General features: G+C 47.4%; 1 protein-coding gene across 4 annotated transcripts in view; it reads right to left on the bottom strand.

The window, feature by feature from the left end:
• CAMKK1 (calcium/calmodulin dependent protein kinase kinase 1) overlaps window positions 1-24,453 on the bottom strand; it is a 99,755-nt gene that overhangs the window by 6,901 nt on the left and 68,401 nt on the right. For all 4 annotated transcript variants that reach the window (XM_059486970.1, XM_059486971.1, XM_059486969.1 and 1 more), the window contains 6 exons: window positions 13,697-13,896; window positions 13,024-13,077; window positions 12,106-12,179; window positions 7,824-7,911; window positions 6,476-6,604; window positions 5,486-5,589 (listed from right to left, as the gene is read on the bottom strand). In XM_059486970.1, coding sequence (XP_059342953.1) covers window positions 5,486-5,589; window positions 6,476-6,604; window positions 7,824-7,911; window positions 12,106-12,179; window positions 13,024-13,077; window positions 13,697-13,896 — 649 coding nt within the window. The remainder of the gene's footprint in view (window positions 1-5,485; window positions 5,590-6,475; window positions 6,605-7,823; window positions 7,912-12,105; window positions 12,180-13,023; window positions 13,078-13,696; window positions 13,897-24,453) is intronic.

Below are 24,453 nucleotides of genomic sequence, written 5' to 3'. Positions count from 1 at the left end.
TTCTGCCTCCCTTCTCCTGGCTATTTTTGGAGAATCTCTGCAAGTCCTTCCTCACTCAGAGCAGGTGACATCCTGGCTGTGGCCTATCCATGTGTCCCAGAGCCATAAACCAGGCCAGACAGAGTCTCCAGAGTGCTGGAGCTGCTCCCAAAGGTATTTAGAGATGTGTGGTTGTTTCCCAGTCTCTCAGCCCAGATCTTCCAGCCTGTCTGGAGGCTGTGTCCTGCCTGACCACTGGATCCTAGGACTTCCACTGAGGTGTCTGTAAGCAGCTCATCATGGTTTGCATTAATGTTATTTTGTTATTTATCAGAATTAACTGGATCAACACTTCCTAGAAGGGTCTGTGCTAGTGGTTGGACAAGTGACCATGTTTTGATGAAGTCCTGGCTGGGGTGGTCACTTGGAGCAACCAATTTTGGTCTGCCACAGCTCTCCCAGTGCTGCAGCAGAGGCAGAAGCACAAGGGGTGGTGGAGCATCTGGAGCAGAGATGGTTCCAGCCTTTTCTTTTGCACAACCACTAAATAATAAACTCAAATTCCAAAGCTCAGCCTTTCCCAAATTCTGTAGTTGTTCCCTCTGCAAACATGGGGCTGAGCACCACTTCCTGCTAAAACCCAACTTGTTTTTTTCACCCCTCCCTCCCTAAAAACAGCTCAAAGAATCACAAATAGAAATAATAATAAAGAGCACACATAAACATTAGTGTGACACACACAGAATGACTGCAATAAAACTGCTCCTACAGGAAGGAAGGATGGAGCCAAATGCTGTCACTACCACACAAACCACACAGGGTGAGGAGGGGACACAGGTTTCTACGGCACCCAGGGGAAACACAGACATGGAATTACCTTAAAGATGGATGCAAATATACAGATGTGTTTAAGAGGAATCTGTCCCTGAGAGCAAAACAATGAGACAAAGGAAGAAAGTGATCATGAAGACAATGGCAGCAGGTGAAGGAGCTTGTATTTCTGTGCCTGTCCAGCCTAGAGCGCAGAGTGGAATGGGGATGGAACATCAGCCACATTTACCTAAGGACAGGTGAGGACAGGCACTGGCAGCACTGGTACAAACCCAAGCTCCAAATAGCTCCCAGCACATGTCCAGCTGGTGTCCAGCTGTGCTGCCCTGGCACCTCTGGGCTTTTGTGTCCCTTGTGCAATGGGGCAGAGCCCCAGGAGCACTGGGCCCCCAGAGGAACATCCTGTGCCACAGCCCTGAGAGGACACCACCTGCATGTGGGGCATCATTTCCCACAAAACATGCAGTTCTCTCTTTGGGAGGAGTGTTTCTGCTCAGAGACCTTGGCCAGCCACTTTTTAAACCTCCTTTTCCCCTTGTGCCTAACCCACATGGACAATATGGACCTAAGGGCAGTGACCTTTTGGGTCTCTTATTGGGAAGATTGAAAGCAGGGTAAGCTTTTAAAATACCAACTGATCCCCCACAGAGGAGCTGACAACCACATTTCGTCAACAGTGTTAGCAGCCATAATGGGAAAGTAAATTGGGTCTGTCAAAACACAGCAATTAATTTGATAGGTAGTACTTGCAATAAATGAGAGCAATAAAATGTGGTGAAGCCAGGGCTGACTCAGTTAGGAGAAATGTGGAGCAGGCAGAAGAAATGCAGAAAACACTGCTATCAGAAATCCAGAACTTAGCTGTGAATGCTGAACTGGGCTTAAAAAATATTCTAAAGCTGGAAAATTAGAAAATATCAGTTGGTTCTGCAGCCACCATTAATGATGGGCTTGAACCTGGCCATAGGATGTGTAAACTCCATGAATCACTGCCTCTCCTGGGAGCTCCTGCAGGAAAGGAAAGGCAGGATGCAGTGACACCTGGCCACTGCCCAGCTGACAGGGAGGTGACAGCTGGCAGCTCTCACACCATTCTAGGTGTGCAACACAGCAACTGCTAAATGGGGCATCATCCTTTTAGTTCCCCTCCACCTGCTGAGTGTGTCTGCACTGAACATCTGCCTTTTAAGCTGCTCAGTGCTGATAAACAGAGCAATAAATAACAGCCAGGAGAGGATTCACTTCTTCCAGGTCTAAAAAACGTTCTGTCCTCCCAGTATTGGCTCCAGAACTGTTTCATATCAGTGGTGTCTTAATGGTGTCCTCTAAAGGCATCAAGGCTGCCACAGCAAAGCCCTGCTGCTACCACAGACATCAGCCCAGAGCATTTCCAGGGACAGAGCCCAGCATGCTGTGCAGGTAATGCAGGGAGAAATTACAAAAAGATGCAGCCACGTGATTTAGTTTCCTCCTCTCCAAATCCCAAGGAGTGAGCTTGAAGGACAGCTCCATTTTAAGAGTCATCAATTAGGCATGAAATAGCAGAAAGCTCTGGTAGCAGAGCTCAGCTCAGTGCCAGAGGATTTCCTAGAGTATATCCCCAGAAATGGCACAGATGTGAGATGCTTGAGGCAGCACTGAGTGGGGCTCTGGCACTTTCACATGCAGCCTAATTAAATAGATTGAATGTGAAACTGGAGTATTCTAATGGCTTTCCTTTTTTCTTCCCTAGAAACACAACAAGTTAGTTCGTACCTACAACCAGGAGATGCAATATTACAAAATCTGATTTATGTCCCTCTAAAGAACCTCACACTGGGACAAGGGGCTCTGTGCAGGAGAGCTTGGCAGTGTGTGTCTCATTTTTCTCTCAGCTCCTCCAGGGCAGCCACATGTCCAGAGCACAGTGATGGCTGCAGGCACTGCTTTCCTGGCAGGTCCCAATTTGGGGGTCCCCTGCCCAGCTACAAGGGTGATGGACATGCAGAAATCCTGCAGAGCCTTACTACAGCAATATTTTCTGCTCCTGCAAGATCCTAAAGCTTTACAGAAATCCAGGCTCACTTGAAAGTTATTTTAACACAGCTGTAATCATAACATTGGCACTTTATATCTGTAGCAAGGGTGGTTTTTCCAGGGAACAAGTAATATGAATTAACAAGTGGATGAGCTTGGTGTCTACTCTGTTTGCCCCTGAGGAAATAACACTGTCATCAAGAGATAACTCACTGAACAATGAATATTTCCCATTTAGCTGTGGCTCACTTGAGATTAATGTCATTGGAGCCAACACATTTATTTAAATTTGAAGTTATTTTCATTAGATTCAGTCAGTAAAACGTTTTCCAAAGTTTGAAATAATAATCCATATGCCTTAAAAGGAGCATCCCTGCTGTGGTGTTTAATATACAACACCATTTGTTGGAGAGGCTTGGCAAGTATCTTTCTTTTAAACAACAGTTTTGAGATGGGTTCTCAAAGCTCCAGTTGTGCATGAAATAATTTAGGATTAAGTCAATTGTTACTGCCAAAAAATTGGCACTGATGGCATGAGACTGAGAAATTAAGCACAGGGATTGGTGCAGCGGAGAACTGGCACATTTATATTGATTTTGGATATTTTTAAGTGCTCACAGCTGGGCAGAGGCCAGCTCAGCATGGCTGCAGCTCCATCCCTGGTTTGGTTTTGTAAACTGAGGGCACCAGACACAGCAGCACAACAGTGGAAATGACACAATGCTTTAAAAAATAAACTTTTCAGTCTGTACAAGGAGCCTGAAAACACAGAGGAGCAGAATGAGCTGAGACAGGGAAAGGTGCTGGGTTTCAATGAACTGAAACAAATCTGACTGGCAACTTTAAAAAGGAGACAAAAGTGTAGGCTTACAGCTCATTTTGAAAGCCTAAGAATATTTTATAAAGGACAAGATATTGATAATGTGGCTGCTCAGAAGTTTCACAGCTACCTGAGATCAAATGAGCTTTGTTTTTTCTGAGCAGATACTGAAGCACCCAGCTCCAGGCAGGAATCAGCATCAAGGGTCAAGGGGTTTTCCCTCCACCTGGGTGAGTTTTCAAGCACCTCAAATGAAGGCAGAAAGGAACAGATCCCTTTTGGAAACAGGCTCAGGGTTACCACCCTGAAATATCAGTTCATGCAGGGTTTAAAAAGAAATTCTGCCTTGCTCCAAGTCACCTTTCTGGGATAGTGGGAAGAATAAAATACATTTTTCTTCAAATTTAGTAAATGTTTCCCCATTCCAGAGCAATGCAGTGCAGTGACCAGCAATGATAGTGAAGATATGGGTAGAGACATGTGTCCAATTAGCAATGACTAATTTGGAATGCACTGAGTGAAGAGGAACAAATCAGGGCAGATCCCTTGTGCTAAGAGCTGTGGCTGCCATGCTCCAGATGTGTCCCACAGCAGCACTCATGAGCAGGGTGTTAAATGCCAAACTGGTGTCTGCCCATGGACACCACGACAAAGCCTTCATTACGTCTCCAACACTCAGCTGGGGACATAGAAAATGATCATCCTTAATTGAGCTGAGCCCTGAAATCCCCACACACCTGTGAGAGACAGAGAGAGACTCCTCTAAGTGTGTTATCAATGGTGCAGTGAGGCTCAGCACACCCCCATGGGAGTCTGCTGGGAAGGGCACTGGGATTCTGGGTGGAAAAGAATCATTTTGGGACAACACAACTTTGTTGTCTGCCACAGCCTTATAGATCCTGTGAGGTGAAAGCTTTATTTATATAAAAAGAATTGTCTCAGATCAGGTCCAGCTGTTATTTACTGGACTGATGGCCCAGAATCCTGGCTCTAAAAGGAATCAGTGACAAAAATGAGGGAGAAAGAGTAAGAACCAAGAAAAGGACAGAGGAATTCTCTCCCTGTACACACCATCATGGTTAAAAACTGCTGCTGAATCTATTAGTCATCAATATTTCTATTCTCTTTTTAATCCCAATATAGTAATTTCTACCCAACCTCCAAAGTATCCCCTTGCAATGTGTTCCACTATTTCCTTAACTGGCAGAAAACTGTGAAAAACACTATGTGTTCTCAAGTGAAAAAGCAATTTCAAAGTGTTCTCTTTTGTCTGACCATGATGTCTCTGTCCAGACTTGGGCCCCAGACCACAGGCCAAATCCCATAATCCTATTTTGAGTGAAAAAACCTACATAAACTGCTCATTTGGTACCATTTCTGTTGTCCATAGAAAGGAAAGAAGAATTAAACCTTCCAATATATATCCAAGCTAGACCCTAATTAAATTTATTTCACTTCACCAGTCTCTAATGGAACTTTGATCACAGCATTATAAATTAACAGGTGAAAAAACAGACTCAAGTTTAGCACCTTATATGTGTTTGGGCCAAGCCCATCTTACAGAGAGACCTGCATCTACAAAAGAGTTTTTAGGCTGCAGTCTAAAAACTGTTTTATTATATATATATATATATATATATAAAATAGAAAAATAAAAAATTATATAAATAAAAATTTAGTCTGAGAGGACTTGGGGTAGATTTTATCTCCAGTGTTTGATGCAGAAGGGAGTTTTGTCTTTAAATGCTACAGAAAGATTTGCAAAGTGCTTTTTCCACCCTCCCTCCCTCCCCACAGGCCCTGGCCGTGCTGCAGAGCAGGCATGGCTGTGGTACCTACATCAGCAGGTTCCCTGGAGCAGACATGGATCTCTCCTCCCTCCTTGTCTGGACCTCAAAGGGGTTCCCAAAGGAGCGTTTCCTCAGCATGGCCTTCACCAGGATCTTTGAGGAACAGAACAGAGCAGTGAGAACAGTAGGGCTGGCTCCTGGAAGCCAGTTCAAAGGAGGAACAACAGCTTCTTTAATAATTCAGCTGACATTTTACAGCAAAGAGCACAAAGCAAAGCTGCTTGAGAGAGCCAGGCTGCTGCAGCACTCAGGCACAAGAAGTTCACACCAGGTCAAATGGCTGAGATTTCATGCCAGGAACACACGTGTCCTGTCACAGACATATTTCATGAAAAATCTAAAAATCTTTTCCTTAGGATCTTTTCTCCTGAGAATCTGAGAGGCCTCAGAAACTAAATGTAAACAATAATTATCTGCTGCTGTGGAATGCAACAGGTGCATCTTTGATTAGTCTCATGTGGTTGTTTTTAATGAATAGCTAATCACAGTCAGCTGTCTCAAACTTTCTAGTCAGTTACAAGATTTTATTATAATTTCTATTCTATTCCTTTCTTTGCTAACCTTCTGATTAAATATTTTCTCCTATTCTTTTAGTTTTAGTATATAATTAGTATATAGTATTTAGTATTTAGTATATAGTATTTCGTATATTAGTATATAGTATATATTATATATAGTATTTAGCATATATTTAGTATATAACTCTCTTATAGTAATACAATATAATATAATATAATATAATATAATATAATATAATATAATATAATATAATATAATATAATATAATATAATATAATATAATATTTTTATATAATAAATAAAATAATAAATCAGCCTTCTGAACATGGAGTCAAGATTCTCCTCTCTCCCCTCATCCTGGGATCCCTGTGAACCCCACCCCAATGTCCCCTCTCCAAACCTCCCCCAGCAGCAGAAGGCTGCAGCCCAGCTCAGAGGATGTGTTGTATCTCACACCTACCACAGCTGGCAGGCTGGGGATGGTCTTCACGGAGTTCTTGACCTCCTCCTCGGTGACCTCCACCACGGAGCAGTGCTCCTCCTCCAGCGGCAGCGGCTCGGCGCCGCCCCGGCTCAGCCAGGGGTGCACCTGCAGGGACACACAGCTCTGGGCTAACACACAAACGGGGCACAGGGCTCCCTGCTGCCAGCACTGCTCCCTCTCCCGCTGCCTGAGGGGGTTTTTAACCAGCTCCCTTGGAAGTGGCTGCAGTCTGGCTCAGTGCTGTCACACTGCTGCCTCCCACCAGCACCATGGCATCCCTTGAATCAAGTTTGAAACACTTTGGTAACCTGAGTTATCTGGAGCATTTTCATTCTTTGTCTTGCATGCAGCAGAGCAAAGCCCCCTTTTCTTGCTGCCTCTCATGGGATGGTTTCTTGGCTGGGAGCAGGAGGAAAGCCCTGTCTGAGGGTAAGGGCTGAGCACAGAGCCCAGCCTGACACGTCCTCTGTCAGCATCCAAGTCCCCAGGGACACCAGTCAGGGACAAGGGCCAGCACTCAGCTCTGCTCTTCTACCCACAGGATCCCACACTGTGTCTGCAAGAGCTGTCAAGTGAAATCCCATAAATACGGCTCCAAACCTGCTGTCAAGTGAAATCCCATAAATACACCTCCAAACCTGCCTTTGGCCTCCTGGGCATGGAAGGAAGGGATGTCCCTTTTTTTTCCTGAAGCTCACCCTTTCTAGCAATACTGGTGTTGGCCTGGGACAAAGCAAAGCAGGGCTTGCCCTGTAGAGCATGCTGATGGATCTCTATGAAAATTTTCCAGCACACCTAAAGCCTTGGTGAGGGGTGACAGGAGGACAGCAAGCCCACACAAACCCAGAGTGAAACCACAACCTGTGAAGCACTGTGCTCTGCCAGGCCTGTTCATTCTTTCTATTATTCAACATCTCCCAAATAATGGTGATAGAAAAAAATGTGCTCCCTTGAGGCCACTGGGCACACAAGGACCAGAGCAGGAACACACATCCAGTCCCTGGAATGCACATCCAGCACTGCCAGCCCAGGCTCTGCAGCCAGCAGCTCCCCTGACAATGCTGATTTTTCCAGGGATTCACTGAGATCAGCCAGCTTTTGAGTAATTTTCATTTAAATAAGCAAACAAGAAAGCTTTTGTCAATATTCCCCAAGCAAGCAGCAGTGACGTAGCTGTGGCTGCAAAATGAGTGCTCTCCTTCTCCAAGTGAGGGTGCTAGAGACAGCTCCCAAAACAAACACTGGGACAGCTCTGCCTCATTAGAAGGTACCAAAGGACACAAAATCAGCTGAGACAAAGCTCTAACATCAAGGCCCACCTTACCTTTATTTCAGGGACTGTTATCCTGGTTTCTGGATTTTTATCCAGCATGCGCAGGATCAGCTCCTTGAGCTCGTCACTTATCTGTGCCCTGAGTGAAGAAAACAGAAAACATCAGCACACAGTTAACCAGGGAGCTGTAAATGCAGCAATGCACATTTCTTACTGCAGTTACCTGGCAGAGAATCTGCTCTGCTCAGGAGGTATTTTCTCTGCAAAGCTGGCTTGGAAAAAAGGAAGGCACCACAGTCACTGCTGCAGGGCTTGGTTATTCTATGTTGGTTATCCTGGCTTGGTTATCCTGTCCTGCCCCCTAATACAGCAGCACACACCCAAAATGCAGCATGAGGGACAGGTGAGAGGGTCTAAGGACATTCTTGAAGACAGGGAATTTCTGAGGGGAGATTTGGAAGAACAAAGTGCTCCTGAGAGCAGAAGTGGAGATGAACTCTGTGAATCAAGAGGGGCACAGCTTAATTTGCTGAACCTGCATCATGAGCAATGGTATGCTGGATAAAACACCCCCATCTGACATTCAAGTTCCCAGCTAAGCTTCCAGGTTGTGTTATTTAAATTCTTCCAGGTTCTGTAATTTAACTTGCTTCCAGATCACAGATTGCAGGCAGCCTGTAACTCACTATCCTCTACCTGCAAGGCTCAGCCTTGGGCTAACAACAGGAGGGAATGAACAAATGCAAATAAGATAAATACATCAAAAATTTTAACCCTATTTCCAAGATCTAAACGTGATGGCACCTGAACCCAGAAGCCACTCCCTTGACATGGAGCCCTTGGTCCTGCAGCCCACAGGCTGCAATGATTCCTGTGGTTAATGATGCAGGAGATGCCTTTAAAATGCACCAGATCTGAATGATCAAAGTGCTGCTGCAGTAAAATGCCAGCATGTGACTGGATTGCATTAGGCAGTTGAAAGTCTGTGTCACAAATGACTCCTGAAGAATTGTGTTTCTTCATGGAGATGCAACTCAGCAGCACAAAATGTCACTCCCCAGGAAGGTTGGAAACAAGAGTGAGCACCAGGTGCTGTGCCCACCTGCTCTGCAGAGAAGGGAATAAACGATCACAAACCAAAATACAAACCACATCACAGCAAGGGATATTTCAGTCTGATGAAAACAGAGCTGCTGTTTAATAATTCATGAATATTTTATTGGGACTTTGGCTATGAGATCTTTACAAACAACCACAAGGAAATGCTGCTTGTTCAGAGGCAAGAAGGGGGTTCAGTTTGAAGTCTAAACACTTAGAGTTGCATCAAGGCTCGGCTGTACACAGGCAGTAGTGACCAGACAAGGGGAAGAACAGGATGAGTCCTCAGAGACTCGGGTGACAATTTCAGTTGGAATGGAAAGAACAGTGCTGCTCTTGAGATGAGCTCCAGAGGAACAGCCATGGGCAGTGACAGTGCATTTAGCAGCTCAGAATGAAGAGATATAGCAGCTCAGAATGAACAGATTCCTTCCAGACACCACACTGATGCAGGTGAGATGGCATTTAAAAGAAATACTCAAAATCAGTTCTGTGCCCAAGTGTCAACAATTTTACTTGAAGTAAAATAAATGGAATGTAAAATCAGTTAACATTTCTGGGCACCAGACTGATTTCTACACAACCCAGGATTAAAGTCATGGGGAAAAGGATCTCCCAGTGTCAGGTGGGTTATGGCCAGGTAACAGATCACATCAGTCTGCTTTCCCTCTCTCCATTCTGCAGCACGGGGTGAACTCTGTGCCCAGTGGCATTTTTCCTTGGAAAAGCCTGCACTGCCTGGGATTTCTCACAGCCTATAAGAGCCCTCAGGAAGATGCCAAGCACAGAGCTCAGCATCCATTCAGGAGGGTTGCCAGCACCCAGCTCACTTTACAGGGTGCCTGCAGGTCAGGGAACATTGACCTGGGCTTCACCAGGAGAGACTTGGCAGAGCTGCTGCCTCTGCTGCCACATGTTTGAAGGGAAGCTTCAGCTTTGCTTTTTAGTCATGCCAGGATCCTCAGGGGGTGAGCTAGGCCCATTGCCTCCTGTCCTGCCAAGGACTCAGTGACATGAATGAGAACTCCAGCGCCATAAATATTTATCCTGGTGTCTCTAAGGATGGTGACACTGTTACAGTCAGATCCATCTGTCCTAAAGGTTGTCAGGAAACAGGCAAGGAGTTTTCCATGGGCTCTCTGCAAACAGGAATGTGTCTTTTGTAGCCATGGTGAAATAAATTGAAACCAAAATACTCCTCACTGTAGAGAGGTGCTAATTCTGTGGGAGGTCAGGGTGGATCCACTCCAGTGAATTCCATCTCTGTGGCCACCTCTAACAAATAGATGTGGTTTGGACAGCTGTCAACACCTAGTAACCCTCAGCTCCTCCAACAACCTAATCAGGGGTGCAGCTTTTTTTAGACTGGGAGAACAGGTCACTGAGGAATCCACATAAATCATGCAGTCCAATTATGGCTGAAGGAAATGCCTGAATGAAGGAACAGATCTCAGCACAAGCCTGTTAGCCCATTAAATGTTAATAACTTACTGCAGAGACAGATGGGAACAGTCACTTGTGAGCTGACTGCTAACCCAAATACAAGGTGGCTGAGGGAGGGGTGGCAGTTTTGGCAGCCCTGAGCAAGGGAGAAAAATGCCAGGGGAACATAAACAGGTTTGGGGTTTTTGGCTGCTGTGCTGCAAGACAAAGTCCTGTTCCAGCTGCAGGTGGGGACACAGCAGTGGAGCATGAGCAGCCTCTGTGCTCCTAAAGCCTCAACTCAGCCACCTGAGCCTGCCAGAGGTGCTCTTACCCACCCTGGGGTCTGTGTGTGCCCTAAAGGGGGCTGAGCCCCAGAGTCCTGTGCAGGACTGAGGGGCTGAGCTGCCTGCAGGGCTGTGGCTCCTCTCAGTGCAGGGTAATTAATGCAGCCCAGGGGTCTAAAGAGGGCACCCTGAGTGTCCCCTTTTCTTCTTCAGAAGTCTGGGACTGCCAAGGTAGCTCTTTACTCTGATGTGAAAATTCAGTGAGCATCTCATAGAAGTCTTGCCTTGCCATAGATGTTGGATACATGCACATCCCACAGGCAGCCTCACAACATCCCTCCCTGCCTCTCCAATACCACACCTGCCTCTCAATGGAGTTTTCATTTGTGCTTCTCCAAATCAAGTCATTTTATCTGTAGATTTTTATTGGAATGAGCAATTAGGTCAAGAATTCTTTGCCTGACTAATGTGTGGATTTGGGAAGGAAAACAAAGAGTCCAGCTCTGGCTAATTCATCTGTCAGGAACCAGGGGAAACAAATTCCTCACCAGCAGAAGTCACCAAAGGCCTGAAGCTGGAGGAGATGCTGAGGAGTGGCCAGCACTTGAGGCTGCAGGAATGGTGACCACGGAGCACCATGAATGGTGAGCATCACTGAGCACACAGGGAGTGTCACCCTCCTGCCACTCTGCCCACAAGCACTTACAGCTCAGTACTGCACCTGCACTGCTCCGTGCAGTTAAGTGATATAAAATCACTTCACATTTCTGGGCATTAGACTGATTTCTGCACAACACAGGATTAAAGTCATAGGGAAAAGGATGAGTGGCCTTGGGGTGTCCACTGAGTGGCCTTGGCTTGTCCTGCCCTGCTGAGGACACTCTGTGACCACCCCAGCCCTGCACTGTGCCCCACAGGGGTTTCCTTCCCTGACCAAAGCAGGGGGGAGCAGACCCTCAGTAGATCCCAGGTGAATTAATTCCTGGTTTTTCCATAACTGCCAGGTTTTTTCCTCTCTCCAGTGCAGAAGACAAAGCCATGTGTTCCTGGGGTGTGCTGGAGGAGAGGGATTTGCTGAGCTGTGGTTGCACATCCTTCCATCAGCCAGCTCCCCTGCTCCAAGGGAAGGCCACAGGAGGGGGATGTGTTTATTCAGACCAAGACCAAGGCTCATCACCACATTGCTTCTGAAAATGAAAACATTAAATCATTCTGCACAGGGAGAGAGAAAACCTCAACCAAACCATCCAACATCCCCAGGGTCAGCAGGTGGGGCAGAACTTCCAAGATCCTGGAACCCCTTCACTTCCAAAGAGCCACTCCCTTTAGTCCCTGTCTGCACAAGGCCAGAGGAAGAGCAGAAGCACTTTGAACACCTCAACAGCAGCACAAAACCCTCGTGAAGGACCCAGGAGAACACAGAGCACCTCACCCACGTCCATCCCCCTTGGTGACCACTGTGCCACACTGAGAATAATGCTGAAAACTGAACTTTATTTTACAGCAGCTGAGCAAAGTTTACTCACTCTTCTGGGAACTCCACAGGCTTGGTCTTGATCCTATTATGAAGACCCAGAATATATTCATCTATAAAAGGGCACTGTAAAACAAACAAAGAGATTTTCCAGTTGTCCAAGATGCTGGCATCACTCAGGCATTTGTCATTCATGTAACACCAAGTACAACCTCTGCACTCCCTGGATTTCACACAGAGATGGAAATAAATGAAATCTTCCCACACACAATAAATGGATTCATTCCTTATTAAAAAAAAAAAAAAAAACAAAACTCAGAAGAACAGCAGAGGCATCTGGGGAATACATAACTGGACTGGAATCCCTCCTTCATCCAGCCTGCCAGGTGACCATGAAGTGCCTCTGTCACCTCTCCTGGCCACTTCTGACCCAGAGCTGGGTGCCTGTGGTGGCATCTGCAGAGCTCAGGGGTTCAGAGGTGCTCACACCTCCTGTTCTGCTCATCCAGGGACAGCAGGGGTGGGACATGGGGCTTCTGGCCACAGGGGAGGGAAAGGCCATGACAGGACAGCATTGAGGAGCTGCCTCTGCCAAACTGGACCCCCCCCATCAGTCCCAACTCAGCTTTGGCAGCCAGAGCTTTCTGCAATCTGGTTCCCAAAGGGCTGCAGCAGTTTGGGATCAGCCCTATGTCTCTATCTGGCTCATCTCTAAATGCAGAAAATAAAAATAACCCCCCACAAACTGCTGGTGGTGCTGCTGATGCTGCTCTGGGTTTGCAGCTCTGCATTCAGGGCCCAGTGCTGGGAATGATCCTTTCCACAGATCACAGCCTCAGCCCCTTCTGATCTGCAGGGGGGTTTGGAGCTTACAGAGGGTAAGTCTTTGTCTCTAATATTTGCCTTTATTTGGAAAGGAATGAGTCAAAAGGCAGGCAGAGCAGGGCTCCAGCACTGAAAGGCAGCTTACCTTGCCATAAACAAAGCAGTACAGGGTGATTCCCATGGCCCACACATCCAGGGCCTGAAAGAGAGCATGAACAGAGGGTAAAGGAGAGGCAACACAGCTGATCTGGATTTCCCCAGCAATTCAGAAAACACTCTTTGTATGGATTTAACATTTCTGTGTCCCATTGAAGTTGGGCTCCTAAGGGCAGCTCTTGCACACCTGAGGAGTGAGGGCTGTGCTGGGCCAGGCACTGCTCCCTTGCCCTGCTGTGAGCACAAGCAGCCCCATCTTACAGGAAATTGCACCATTCAAGGCTGAATTTCAACAGTTCTCCAGACAAAAAAAAATCCCTGTTATCCCTAAAATCACCCTTGGCAATCTGTCACTTCCAGGAAATCAAGGTATGGCCTTGGTGCTCACAGCCCCCTGTGCTTCTTAATTTTGGGAGGGAATCAAAGGCTTCCTCCTTTCCCTTGGGACAGGGAAAGGGCTCTGGCATGGCTCCTGCCTAGCAGGGATCCTCAGCAAAGTGTCACAGAGCCACCAATGTGAGCTTTGGCTGGACTGGAGAGAATGAGAGCTTCAATTTTACTGAATGTCAGCCCAAATTGGTACCACAGCCAGCAGGCAGGTGTGGCAGAACCCCCTTTGTGCCATGCTGGGGTCCCAGGAGCCCCTGTGAGCACAGACCCACCTTTCCACTGAAGCTTTTGCCAGTCTGTGAGATGGCCTCAGGGGCCATGAAGGCTGGAGTCCCTGCTGTGCTGGAGAGCTGGGCATCATTCCCTTCAAACTGATTGCTGACACCAAAATCAGCAATCTTCACGTGGCCATCATCTCCTAAGAGCAAGTTGGAAGGCTTGATGTCCCTGTGGATGATCTTCTGGTAGTGCACTGAAAAAAAGGGAGCAGAATTGGCCAGAGCAGCCAACACACCCGGGGAAACCTTCCCAGGAGGGGAAAATAAAGGTGCAAGCTCGGGCACCACACTCCCAGCTGCTGTGGAGATGGAACGTGATGGTTCCTACAGCCATTCCTGTTTGGTGCCTCACTGGAACACAAGTCTCAGAAATACATCCAGAATTATGCAAAGAAAAGCCACAAACTCAGGGACAGCTCAGCCAGAGGGAACAACCAATGCTGCTGGAGAAGGAGAACACTCAGATCCTGCAGATTTGCTTGGCCTCACCACACCAGCTGATGGGCTGGGCCATCTGCTGTATCAGAGGTTTATGGGAGCCAAATGAAGAGGTTCACTTTGAGTTTATTTATTTTGAAACTGCAGTGCTGTGAAGCTCATCAAGAGGGGCAGAACCATCTGAAACAGGTGACAAACAGCTGAGGGCAGGTTCAGCCAACAGCTCAGAAATCAGTGGGCATTTCCAGCTCAAAAGGTGGAATAATGGAGATAAAAGGTGGGACAAGGGAGCTCCAAGCTTGGAGCAAGCACCAGCACCCCAAAGAGGCATTTTTTATTTAGTTAAACTTCTCAATCGAGCCCACAAACAGAGAAATAACCTCACCTTGCTTTGCATCACCCCAGCCATTCTCACCCCTCCTGCAGCCAGACCTGGCCCTTCATTCCATGAATCTCCAGCTCTGTCCCACTCCATGAAGGCACCAGCTTGTACATCCAACATGACACAAAACCCTTGCAGAGAGCCTGGAGGCTGAGATGCACTGAAAACAACACCCAAACCACCTCTCTTGTGCAATATTGCAGTTGAAAGACATTTTCAGGCCACTGAGTGAAGCAGGGAGCTGTAGGGAGGTGGCTGATTTCTCAGGAACTCAGAGAACTTGAAAAATAAAAAACCCACCAACCTTCAGAACATGGAATGACCCCAAAACAGAAAACCCAAGAGACTTTACTGAAGGAGGAGGAGGAGGAAATCCTCTAATCCTGCCCTCCCCAGAGGACCAGGACCCCATGGCCTCCTTCCTCCCCTGGCTCCAAGCACTGTTTTCACATTTCCTTCTTGCCAACAGAGCATGTTTGTTTTTATACCTCCATGAGCACTTTTCATATCTCCTAGGAAATACATGTTGGGTGGAGGAAAATGCTGGTCTAACCCTTTCCTGCTTTACAAACCTGACCTGCACAGTGCCACAAAGGCAGCCTGCCCTGTGGAGCATCCCAGTTTGTGCTTTGGGACCAAGAATGAACAAATTTTATTTAAATTTCTGCACTTTTCAAACCAACTTTCCAGCAGGCCATGCCTGGGGATGGGAGGTCACAATTGCAGGTGTTTTTTCTGCAAAGCCTTCTCCTCAGTTTAAAGCATTTTTGGGGGATGCTGTCCTTGGCACATTAAAAAGCTGCTCTGGAGATCCAGCAGACAGAAACTTGCTGGAGAGCACCAGTTCTTACATCTTCTTCCAGATGTGCACCAACTGCATGGCCAGGCTGTGCTGGGAGGCAGTTAATGCTAACAGCCAGGATAAACACCCAAACCCTGCAACAACAGCAATTAGGAGGAAACATCTGCTCAGCAGCAGAGCTGCTGTGGCAAGCTGACATTTCATTATGGTAATAGAGGGAGAGCAAATAAGGGTGAGGGAGGAGTGAAGTTTTCCTTCAAGAGATGATGAGCTGCCCTTCAGGCAGGCGTCTGCTGTCATGCCTGATACCACAGGGCTGAGATTCCCAAAGCCTCTAAAAAAACCCCAAAACAAATATGGACAATATGAGCACATCCCTGCAGCTTGCCAGAATGTGAAAATTTGAATGTGGAAATTAAGGCAAGCAAGTACTCCAGGCTTTTTATTATTTCTTCCTTATAGGAAAGTAAAAAACACAAACAAAATAAAACCACAAAGCATTTTCTCTCTCATGTAACTGTGTATTTTGTAGAATACATTCCCTGCCTCTGCACCATCTAATGAAAGCTGAGGAACGCTGTGGGCAGCTGCTGGTCCCCAGCAGGTCTGGACACTGCTGACTGCTGGGCACAGAAACAAAGAACAGAGAAATTAGAAACACATCCTCTGCACAAACCAAAGCCATCAAACAATGGCTCACATGGCCAATGGATGTTTGAGTTTCCAGGTGAGAACATTACAGTTCTGACAGTCTGACCTTGGGTGCTCTCAGGAGAGACTCAGCACAAGTTCCTGCAGGGCTGAGGAGCCCAGGAGTGAGCCTGGCCTCTGCAATGTCACATCCCAAGTGCTTTAAAACACCTGGCATCCATTTAAAATAATACAAGAAGTGAGCCTGGCCTCTGCAATGTCACATCCCAAGTGCTTTAAAACACCTGGTATCCATCTAAAGTAATACCAGACTGGGATGGGAAGGGGACAGATGCAGAGGGGAGGTAATTTGGTGCAGTGTCCCACCCACACACTGTGTGACAGCCACCAAAGTCTCCTGCCAGCTGGCTGCAAATCCCCTTTTCCATCCAGCCTTACATTTCCATACAGCCATCCATGAAGGGGGAAGGACAGAGGACTGAGCAGCAGCTGGTGGAAATGAGCATCACACCCACAAAAACTGAAAGAGCAAGTGCTCACATCTGCCAAGGAATGATTTGGTGTGGAGCTGCTAACCTGATGAAGGAAACCTGAAATCTCTGTTCTGCCCTGAAGAAATGTAACTCAAAGTCCCAGCCTGCCAGCTGCTGTGGGCATCCTCCCCTGCACAGCTTCCCAAAATTGGCTTTGGGCTTCAAAATGCACAGGCTTATCCTCTGCTGTGCTGTGCCTTGCCACTGGGACAGCTCAGCACAATGCAGAGTAAAATATTCCCCCCAAATCGTTCAGAGGTCTGCCTGTTGGCAACAGACAAAAGCTGGTTTGTTTGGGAGCTGCAGGACTGCTCACCTGCAGGACACCAACACAAGTGAGCCTGGAAAAACTTCCCAACCCACCAACTCCTGCTGCCACTGCAGAGCTCCTGCAGATCCACACTGCAGGGAGAAAGGCAGGGAGCAGTTAATTCAGCAGGACTGGCCAAAGCTGACACAAATCTCTGCCCCAGGAGCCCAGGGACAGAGCTGCCCTGGGGCACAGGTGCTAAACCAGCAGGATCTGCATCTCCAGCACAGCACACAGAGGAGAGGATGGTGTTATCCCTGCACAACTCCAGAGGGAGAGCTGAGCATCTGGGAAATCAAAGCCTGCCACCAATGGCACCTTCCAGCCTGTTCATGGCTGTACAGAAGGGACAAGGACCCACCCCAAGGGGAGCAGGGGACAGCCACAGCCAAACACAACCACCAGCATAAATTAACCCTCTCCTTTCACTATCCTGAAGCATTTGGGAGCAAGTTTTATCCTCTGTAGATTTAAGAGCAGCAGTAGGAAAGGCACTCACATTGAGATTAGTTCACTGAAGCCAGGAGCAGAGGTCCCAGAAACAAAACACTTGTCCTGTCCTTGGAATGAAGGACACATTGTGACACAAAAGGAGCAGGGATGCATCAGGCTCATTTATTCAACATGTAAATAAAACCCCTAAATGTGCTTTAAACAAACATAACCAAAAGAATGATCTGTATTGCTGCACTTAAACATGCTCCATGAGGGTCTGGGGATTATTCTTCTTTTAGACCAACTCATGGCCTCCCCTGAGTTCCCTTCATGGGCAACTGGGACTGTGGTTGGGACAGCCTGGTCAGAGAGAGAAAACCAAATAAACTTTCCCAGGAATTGTTCTGGGGAGTTTGAGAAGACTGACAAAGAATTACAAACAATCTTGCAGATAGTGTTTTAAATAGTTATTTCTCATAAGGTGTTTACCAAAGGGTGGTTCCTAATAAACCAGTGGGTAATTACGAATTGGTTATTAAGAACCAATAAGGTTCTGGGTGAACAGTGTTGGTTATAATATATCAGGAGACTAATAAAGGAAGCTTTTTACGCCTTCTCAAACTCCCCAGAACAATTCCTGGGAAAGTTTATCTGGCTTTCTGTCTGGCCAGGCTGTCACAACCACACTGGGACTCCTAAGCTGAATCCATGCCTTTGAGAGAACCTCCAGCTACTCTGTGTCCTGCTCTAAGTGCAAGGCTCTGGTTTTTTTTCTTGCTACAGCACAGAGAGAGTCCCAAAGCAGGCAGAGAGTCCCCTCAGAGCCAGCCCAGCCACATGGATGGGATGTGGCTGCTGGATGCAGAATGCCTTGGGCAGGACCATCCCAGTGGTGCTGCCCTTCAGTCATGCCCAAGGCCACACCAACAGCTGAAACCACTCATCCCCATGCAAATGCACTTTCCTGCACCCCTCCCCTGGTTAAAATCGATGCTGAGCTGCCCAGGCAAAGAATTTAAATTTTCATATTTAAATTTTCACATTTAAATTTTCACATTCTGCCCCTTTGCTGAAGCTGCTTTGGCGCGCTGACAAAATGGTTCCATGTGTTGCTTTTACCTGGAAAAGGTTTTGCTCTTAAAGCAGGGATCAGCTCACCAGAATGACCTCCCTGGGCTCCAAACCACCCTGCACTTTCTGTGCTGCCATGGATTGGTTTTTCTTCATAATGAAAATGAAACCACCTAAGATATCACAGAGCCCTCAGGACAAAGTCTGACTATGCAGCACCCTGTTAAATTTGGTTTTATTAGACCCATCCTTCATGGCAGTGGAAAGATAACCCTTTTTCAGGCCTATTTGCATCTGGATAACAATCCCATGGATTCCTAGAGCATCATCCAGGAAAAGATCTCAAATGCAGTAGAAATCCTTATTTATTAATCCTCACAGCCACCCCATGAACAGCCGGCAGGGCAGTGAGTGCCTGGGCACAACATTTTACACAACTTGTGTCAGAAATCCTGACCAGGGACAGCTGAAGTTTGATTTAGTCAAGACCCAGAGTTCCAAGGTGCTCAGAAACAAGGAAATGATGCTTTGAATGCTGATGCTGTGAGGATACAACCCCAAAGGAGGACTCAGAGCTCTCAGGGTGTGAGCAATCCTTGGGAAAGGAGCATCCTTCCCCTGTCCCTCCTGATTTCAGAGCTCTGGCAGGCATGCTGCACCTACAAAACCCTGTACTTGGGTGTTTAATGACAAAAATGCCTAAAATTAAACATCTCCCTGAAATTCTGGCTTTTTAGGGCTTTTCTTTTTTTTGTTTCTTCATTACCTTGTGTTTGAACCGAGTTGGCACCAGCAGCCAGCTGTGATGCAGTAGATGGAGCTGGAGAAGAGGCAGGATTTTGGGGAAGTTCTCTGCTGCTGGGCCAGCTGGTTCCTATCTGTGCACTCCTCTCTGGGTCTCCACAGTTCTGCCACTGCCCCCCTGCTCCTTAGCAAAGCCATCATTCCTTTCTGCTCAGTCCTAGGTGGGACAACACAGCCATTTCACAAACACTCCTCACTCCAGACTCCACAGGCTATTCCAGAACTTTCCCTTTCACTCAGAGGCAAATGCCTGGGATCTGTCTGCCAACAAATCCACCACCAGGGAGCCAAGACCCAGAGGGAGCATATTTAAAAGTGGTAGAAAAAGATCTTGTTCCTTATTCCTTTTAGAAAAGGTGCTTTCCACTGCATTCCCCTCTGAAAACCTTGGAGATCCAGCAGGTTAACACAAACTTGCTAAAATCCCATTTAGAAATGATACATATAAAACTTTGCACTGCACTGACACATCCTGCTATTTACTGAGGCCAGTGCTGAATTCTGCTGATTAAATCCAGAATCCCATTCCCATCCAAGGACAAAAGCAATCCATATGGAGCTACTGCAGAGCCTGCTTAGTATTGCTCTCACATTGGCCCTGTGGCAAAGGAATGATTTAACACCCTCCCAAGGAAGCTGCTGCAGGAACTCAGAGAACCTGAAACTGCTGCACCACCATGCAGAGCTCAGAACAGAGGGCTGCTCATCCTCAGGGCTGTGTGGGGAAGGGATGGAGGGGACAGGGGGGACAAGGGGAACACTCCATTCTGCAGAGGCAGGGCAGGATCCCAGCTCTGTTGTCACCTCTCTCCATTGTTTTGCTGCTCTCTTGCAGCACCCATTAAGCCTCTGCCACTTGGATAAAGTTGATTCAGCCCAAGTTTTGCAGCCTCAGCACCTCCCAGCCCTTTGTTACGGCTCAGCTTCCCCCTGTGCTCCATCCCAGCTGAGCCCCTGCTCCTGGCAGAAGCTGTGGGGTGGATGCTGCCATTTGAGCACACTGGAATTGCCACTCTGCTGGCACTGACACAGAGGCCAGATTGTGTGGGGTGTGCAGGGCCAGCAGCACTGGGGAAGTCTTGAAAATGGGAGCAAAAGAGCCCATTTCACCAGGAGCCCAGTGACAGTTTGCATGTTCCTGAACAACTCCTGACACTCCACACACCCCTGAGCCAGCCCTGGGACAGGGATATTAAACCAGAGCTCATGAATCAGTGACACCACCAGGAAGCAACAGGGAACAGGGACAGGTGACCCTGGCAAAGGCTGTCCCTGTGCACCTCAAGCCCAGCTGAGCACAGCCCTGTCACCTGTCACCAGCCCCAGGGAGTGCAGAGCTGCCTGCACCCAGCCCAGCGCCCCAGGGCACTGCAGGTACCAAACACCCTGCACAGGCTGTGCCAGGGCTGCTCTAACCCTGAGCAGCCACAGAACTGCATCAAACATCAGAAATCAAACTGCCTGATCTGAAGAGGCTCCAGCAGATCTCTCTGATCTCCTCCACCAGCTAATTACTCTCACTCTTGTACAGTCCTTATCGATCGGTATCAGCAACACTTGCTGCTCATGAAAGGCTTTTTTGTTTGGTTGTTATCAGCTAAGGAGAGCTTGTCTGCATGTGATAAAACATAAACCAGCCTCTCTTCTCCTGGTGGTGTCATTTATATCACCCAGAACCTTGCAGCTGTAGCTCTCACCTCAACCTGCTCTGTTTGAGGAGCTCCAAACTTGTACAGGACAGAGGCAGAGAAGAGGCAGGTCCCCATTTCCCACATGGGAGCAAGCAGCTTGCTGGCAATCACACAGAGCCTGCAGCAGCCCCACCACAGACCCATATCCCAGCTCTGCTGGCCCACACCAGCATGAAGAACTCACCTCAAACCAGACCAAACCACCTACAGCACTGATGCCTTGGCGCACCCACCCTGCACTAGACACTCTTCAGAACACACAACCCTGTGTTGGCTCATTTGCTTAAATTTCCTTTAAGGTAATGGAAATTATAGATTGATAACCAAGTTTCTTATCTCAGAAAAGCCAGCTTTGAGAAGTCAGAGCTTTGTTCAGGCTGCAGGCTCAGCATGCAGGGCCCTGGGTCACTGCAGCTCTCACTGCAGAGGGCTGCTGCTGGAAAGGGAATTTCCCAATGGCTTTAGCTGTATGCCATTACCCTCCCTTCAACCCCACAGCTCAGAGGAGACAAGCCTTCCTCTGCAGAGGGGAGACCAAAACTGACCCCCCTGAGACACAGTCACAGGAGGAAAACAGCAGGCTTTTATAGGAAATAAGGTTTTTCCTTCTCCAGCCAGGCTGACAGAAACTGTTTTAGCTTCTCGTGACTGGAATACTGAGCTGGCAGCTCCAGAGCAGCAGGGACAGTCACTGTGCTTCATCTGCACTGTGCAAGTCAGCAGGGATTTCCCCTGGGCCACACTGTGTGTGCTCTGCACTGTGTGCTCCTGGCCAGACTCACTGCCAGCTCCTGCCTGCACAGCCCTTCTGCCTGCTTATTCTCATTCCTTACTCAGGAAGGAATGAAACTTCTTAATGAATTCTTACTAAATGAATATTCTCATGTCCCAGCCCTAAAATCAAACTGGGATACCCACCTGGCATATCCCTCATGCCTGCTGATGAAGCACGGTGACCATTTCCTATCATCAAATCCACTAACAGGGAGTGAAAACCCAGAGGGATCAGAGGTAGAAGTGGTAAAGAGTTAGTTCCTTAGTCATTTTAGAAAAGGTGCTTTTCACTGCATTTCCCTCTGGAAACCTTGGAGATCCAGCAGGTTAACACAATCTTGCTTTTTAACAGCTCCTTTAGAAATGATACATATAAAACATTTCTACTGAGTATCTCTATGAAAGCAAAGTTTGCCTACTGGAAGGGAGACTGAAGTTTAAAGCACTACCAGAGGGGAGGTACAATTGGAAAGGTGGCAATTGCACATATCCCTAATTGACAGAGATGCTTAAGCACATGCTTTGGTCAACAACACAAATAATCCAAACTTTCCCATTCAAATGATCCAAACTTTCCCATCCCAAGTGGTGTTGTCACCTCTCTCCACTGTTTTGCTGCTCTCTTGCTGCACCCATTAAGCCTCTGCCACTTGGATAAGTTGCTGAAGCCCAAAGTTTTGCAGCCTCAGCACCACCCAGCCCTTTGTTAGGGCTCAGCTTCCCCCTGTGCTCCATCCCAGCTGAGCCCCTGCTCCTGGCAGAAGCTGCGGGGTGGATGCTGCCACTTGAGCACACACTGGAATTGCCACTCTGCTGGCACTGACACAGAGACCAGACTGTGTGGGGTGTGCAGGGCCAGCAGCACTGGGGAAGTCTTGAAAATGGGAGCAGAACCACTTTGCTGTGAAGAGCCCATTTCACCAGGGGTGACAGTTTGATGTTCCTGAACAACTCCTGACACTCCACACACCCCTGAGCCAGCCCTGGGACAGGGACACTAAACCAGAATCAGTGACACCACCATGCCTAAACTCCAAATGTATTCCCAAATAGCCCTGCAGGGCCAGAGGAAGGGAGACAACCATGGGCAGCTCTCCCTGACTCCCAGATCCTGAACAATCTGGGACTGTGTTTGTGTCAAAGTGCATTCCTGGTACTGAACACACTAAGACCAGCCTAAAGCAGGTGACAGCTCAGTGCCACTGTCTGGCTCAGGGAGCTCCAGGGCTGTGTCCCAGCCTCCCACCACGCCTAAGCCAGGTTTCCCACCCAGCTCTCATCACCTGGACCACAGTCATCCCTCCTGCAGGAGGTCTCCACCCCAGGCACACTCCATATTTTGGAAAAACCAGTGAGTGCAGTCCCCACAGACACACAGTGCCCACAGAGCACCACCAGTGTTTAAAAGGCCAGCTCACATCTCCCACCACCTTGGCTCCCCCTTCCTGCTCACCCCTAACACTTCTCAGGCTCCAACAGGAATGCAGGTTCCAACTTCTAACCTGATGAAATCCAACCAACAATGATGCATTTGCTGCTGTGATGACTGGGAGCTTCAAGCAGCTGCAAGGTTATTGAGCCTCCCAAATTGCACAACAATTATGGATGCTTACATTAAAATTACCTTGCAATCTCTGGATTGCCTGGCAACACTTTTCCTTCAGCATGCACAAACAGTGCACTTTTCCTCTTAATTATATAATAATTGCCATGCATTTACCCAGCAGTTCAGAGAGAACACCATTTTTAACGTTCATTTGCTAATAAAATAAGTGGTTACTCAATGGTCCAAAACAAAGCATCCTATTGTTCTGTTGCTGGGAGTGCTTGGGCATCCTATAATTTATTGTTGAATTTAATTCTCTCTGCTTAAGACTACCCACACATTGCTGGTTTTTTTTTTTTCCTGTGTACTAAACTCAAAGTTTCCTCTGAGCAGGAACTGTTCCTGCAGCAGCACCCAGCACAGCAGAGCTTGTCTCTCCCAGCTGAGGCACACAGGCTCTGCTGCAATCTGAATGCTAATGGGAACATAAAAAGCTGCATCTTTATCCTTCAAGCTCTACTCAAAGACAGTCTTGAGATTCTCATTCATTTATTAATTCTACCAACTTTCTGGGGTGACCTGACTAATTTTGGCAGCACCTGGAAGCTTCTGGACTGTCAGACTTGCAAACAGTGATTTTATTCCCTGCTGGTTTTAGACAAAAAGTGAGGTGGTGCTGCATTTCAATGAGGAGAGGGACTGAGACCCTCAAACCATGCTCCTCTGCCCATCATGCTCAGAGACTTGTTCTCCCTCAGTGGCTGAGAGTGAGTAATTCCTTTTGGTTTAAACTGGCTACCTGGTTATTTTCTTTGCTATCCATTAGATATTGTGTTTTTAGAGAGAGAAAAGATTCATTTCCTGTCCAGCACTTCCCTGACACTTAGGATTTTATAAGCCTCTGCTATAGCACCCTTTCCCAAGATAGTTTTCCAGTCTTAAGAGCTTTGTTCATACCTCTCAACCTAAGGTATTCCAGACCATTCTCATCATCCTTCTTGGGCCTCAGTTCTAGGGAGTTCTGCTTCTAAGACAGGCTGAGCCAACAAGCTGTACATAATATTCAGGATACTCCTTGTCTGTACCTAAGAGCTCTCAGAGATCCAAACAACTGCACAATAACATTTTCTACTTTCTTCTTTCCTTCATTCCAAGTCATTCCCCAAATCTTGTTAGCCTTGCTGAATGTCACTAAGTAATGGGCTGGCATTTTCAAGAGGACTATCCAGAACAAAGCCTGAGTGAGAAGAGATAATTTAGAGCCCATCATATTGTATGTATTTTCAGTTTTTCTCTCCCTCATGCATTAGTCTG

The sequence above is a fragment of the Ammospiza nelsoni genome, chromosome 21 (genome assembly GCF_027579445.1).
Source record: "Ammospiza nelsoni isolate bAmmNel1 chromosome 21, bAmmNel1.pri, whole genome shotgun sequence".
NCBI classification, from domain to species: domain Eukaryota; kingdom Metazoa; phylum Chordata; class Aves; order Passeriformes; family Passerellidae; genus Ammospiza; species Ammospiza nelsoni.
Note: the sequence above shows the minus strand (reverse complement) of the source record. Positions and strands in the feature narration are given on the sequence as shown.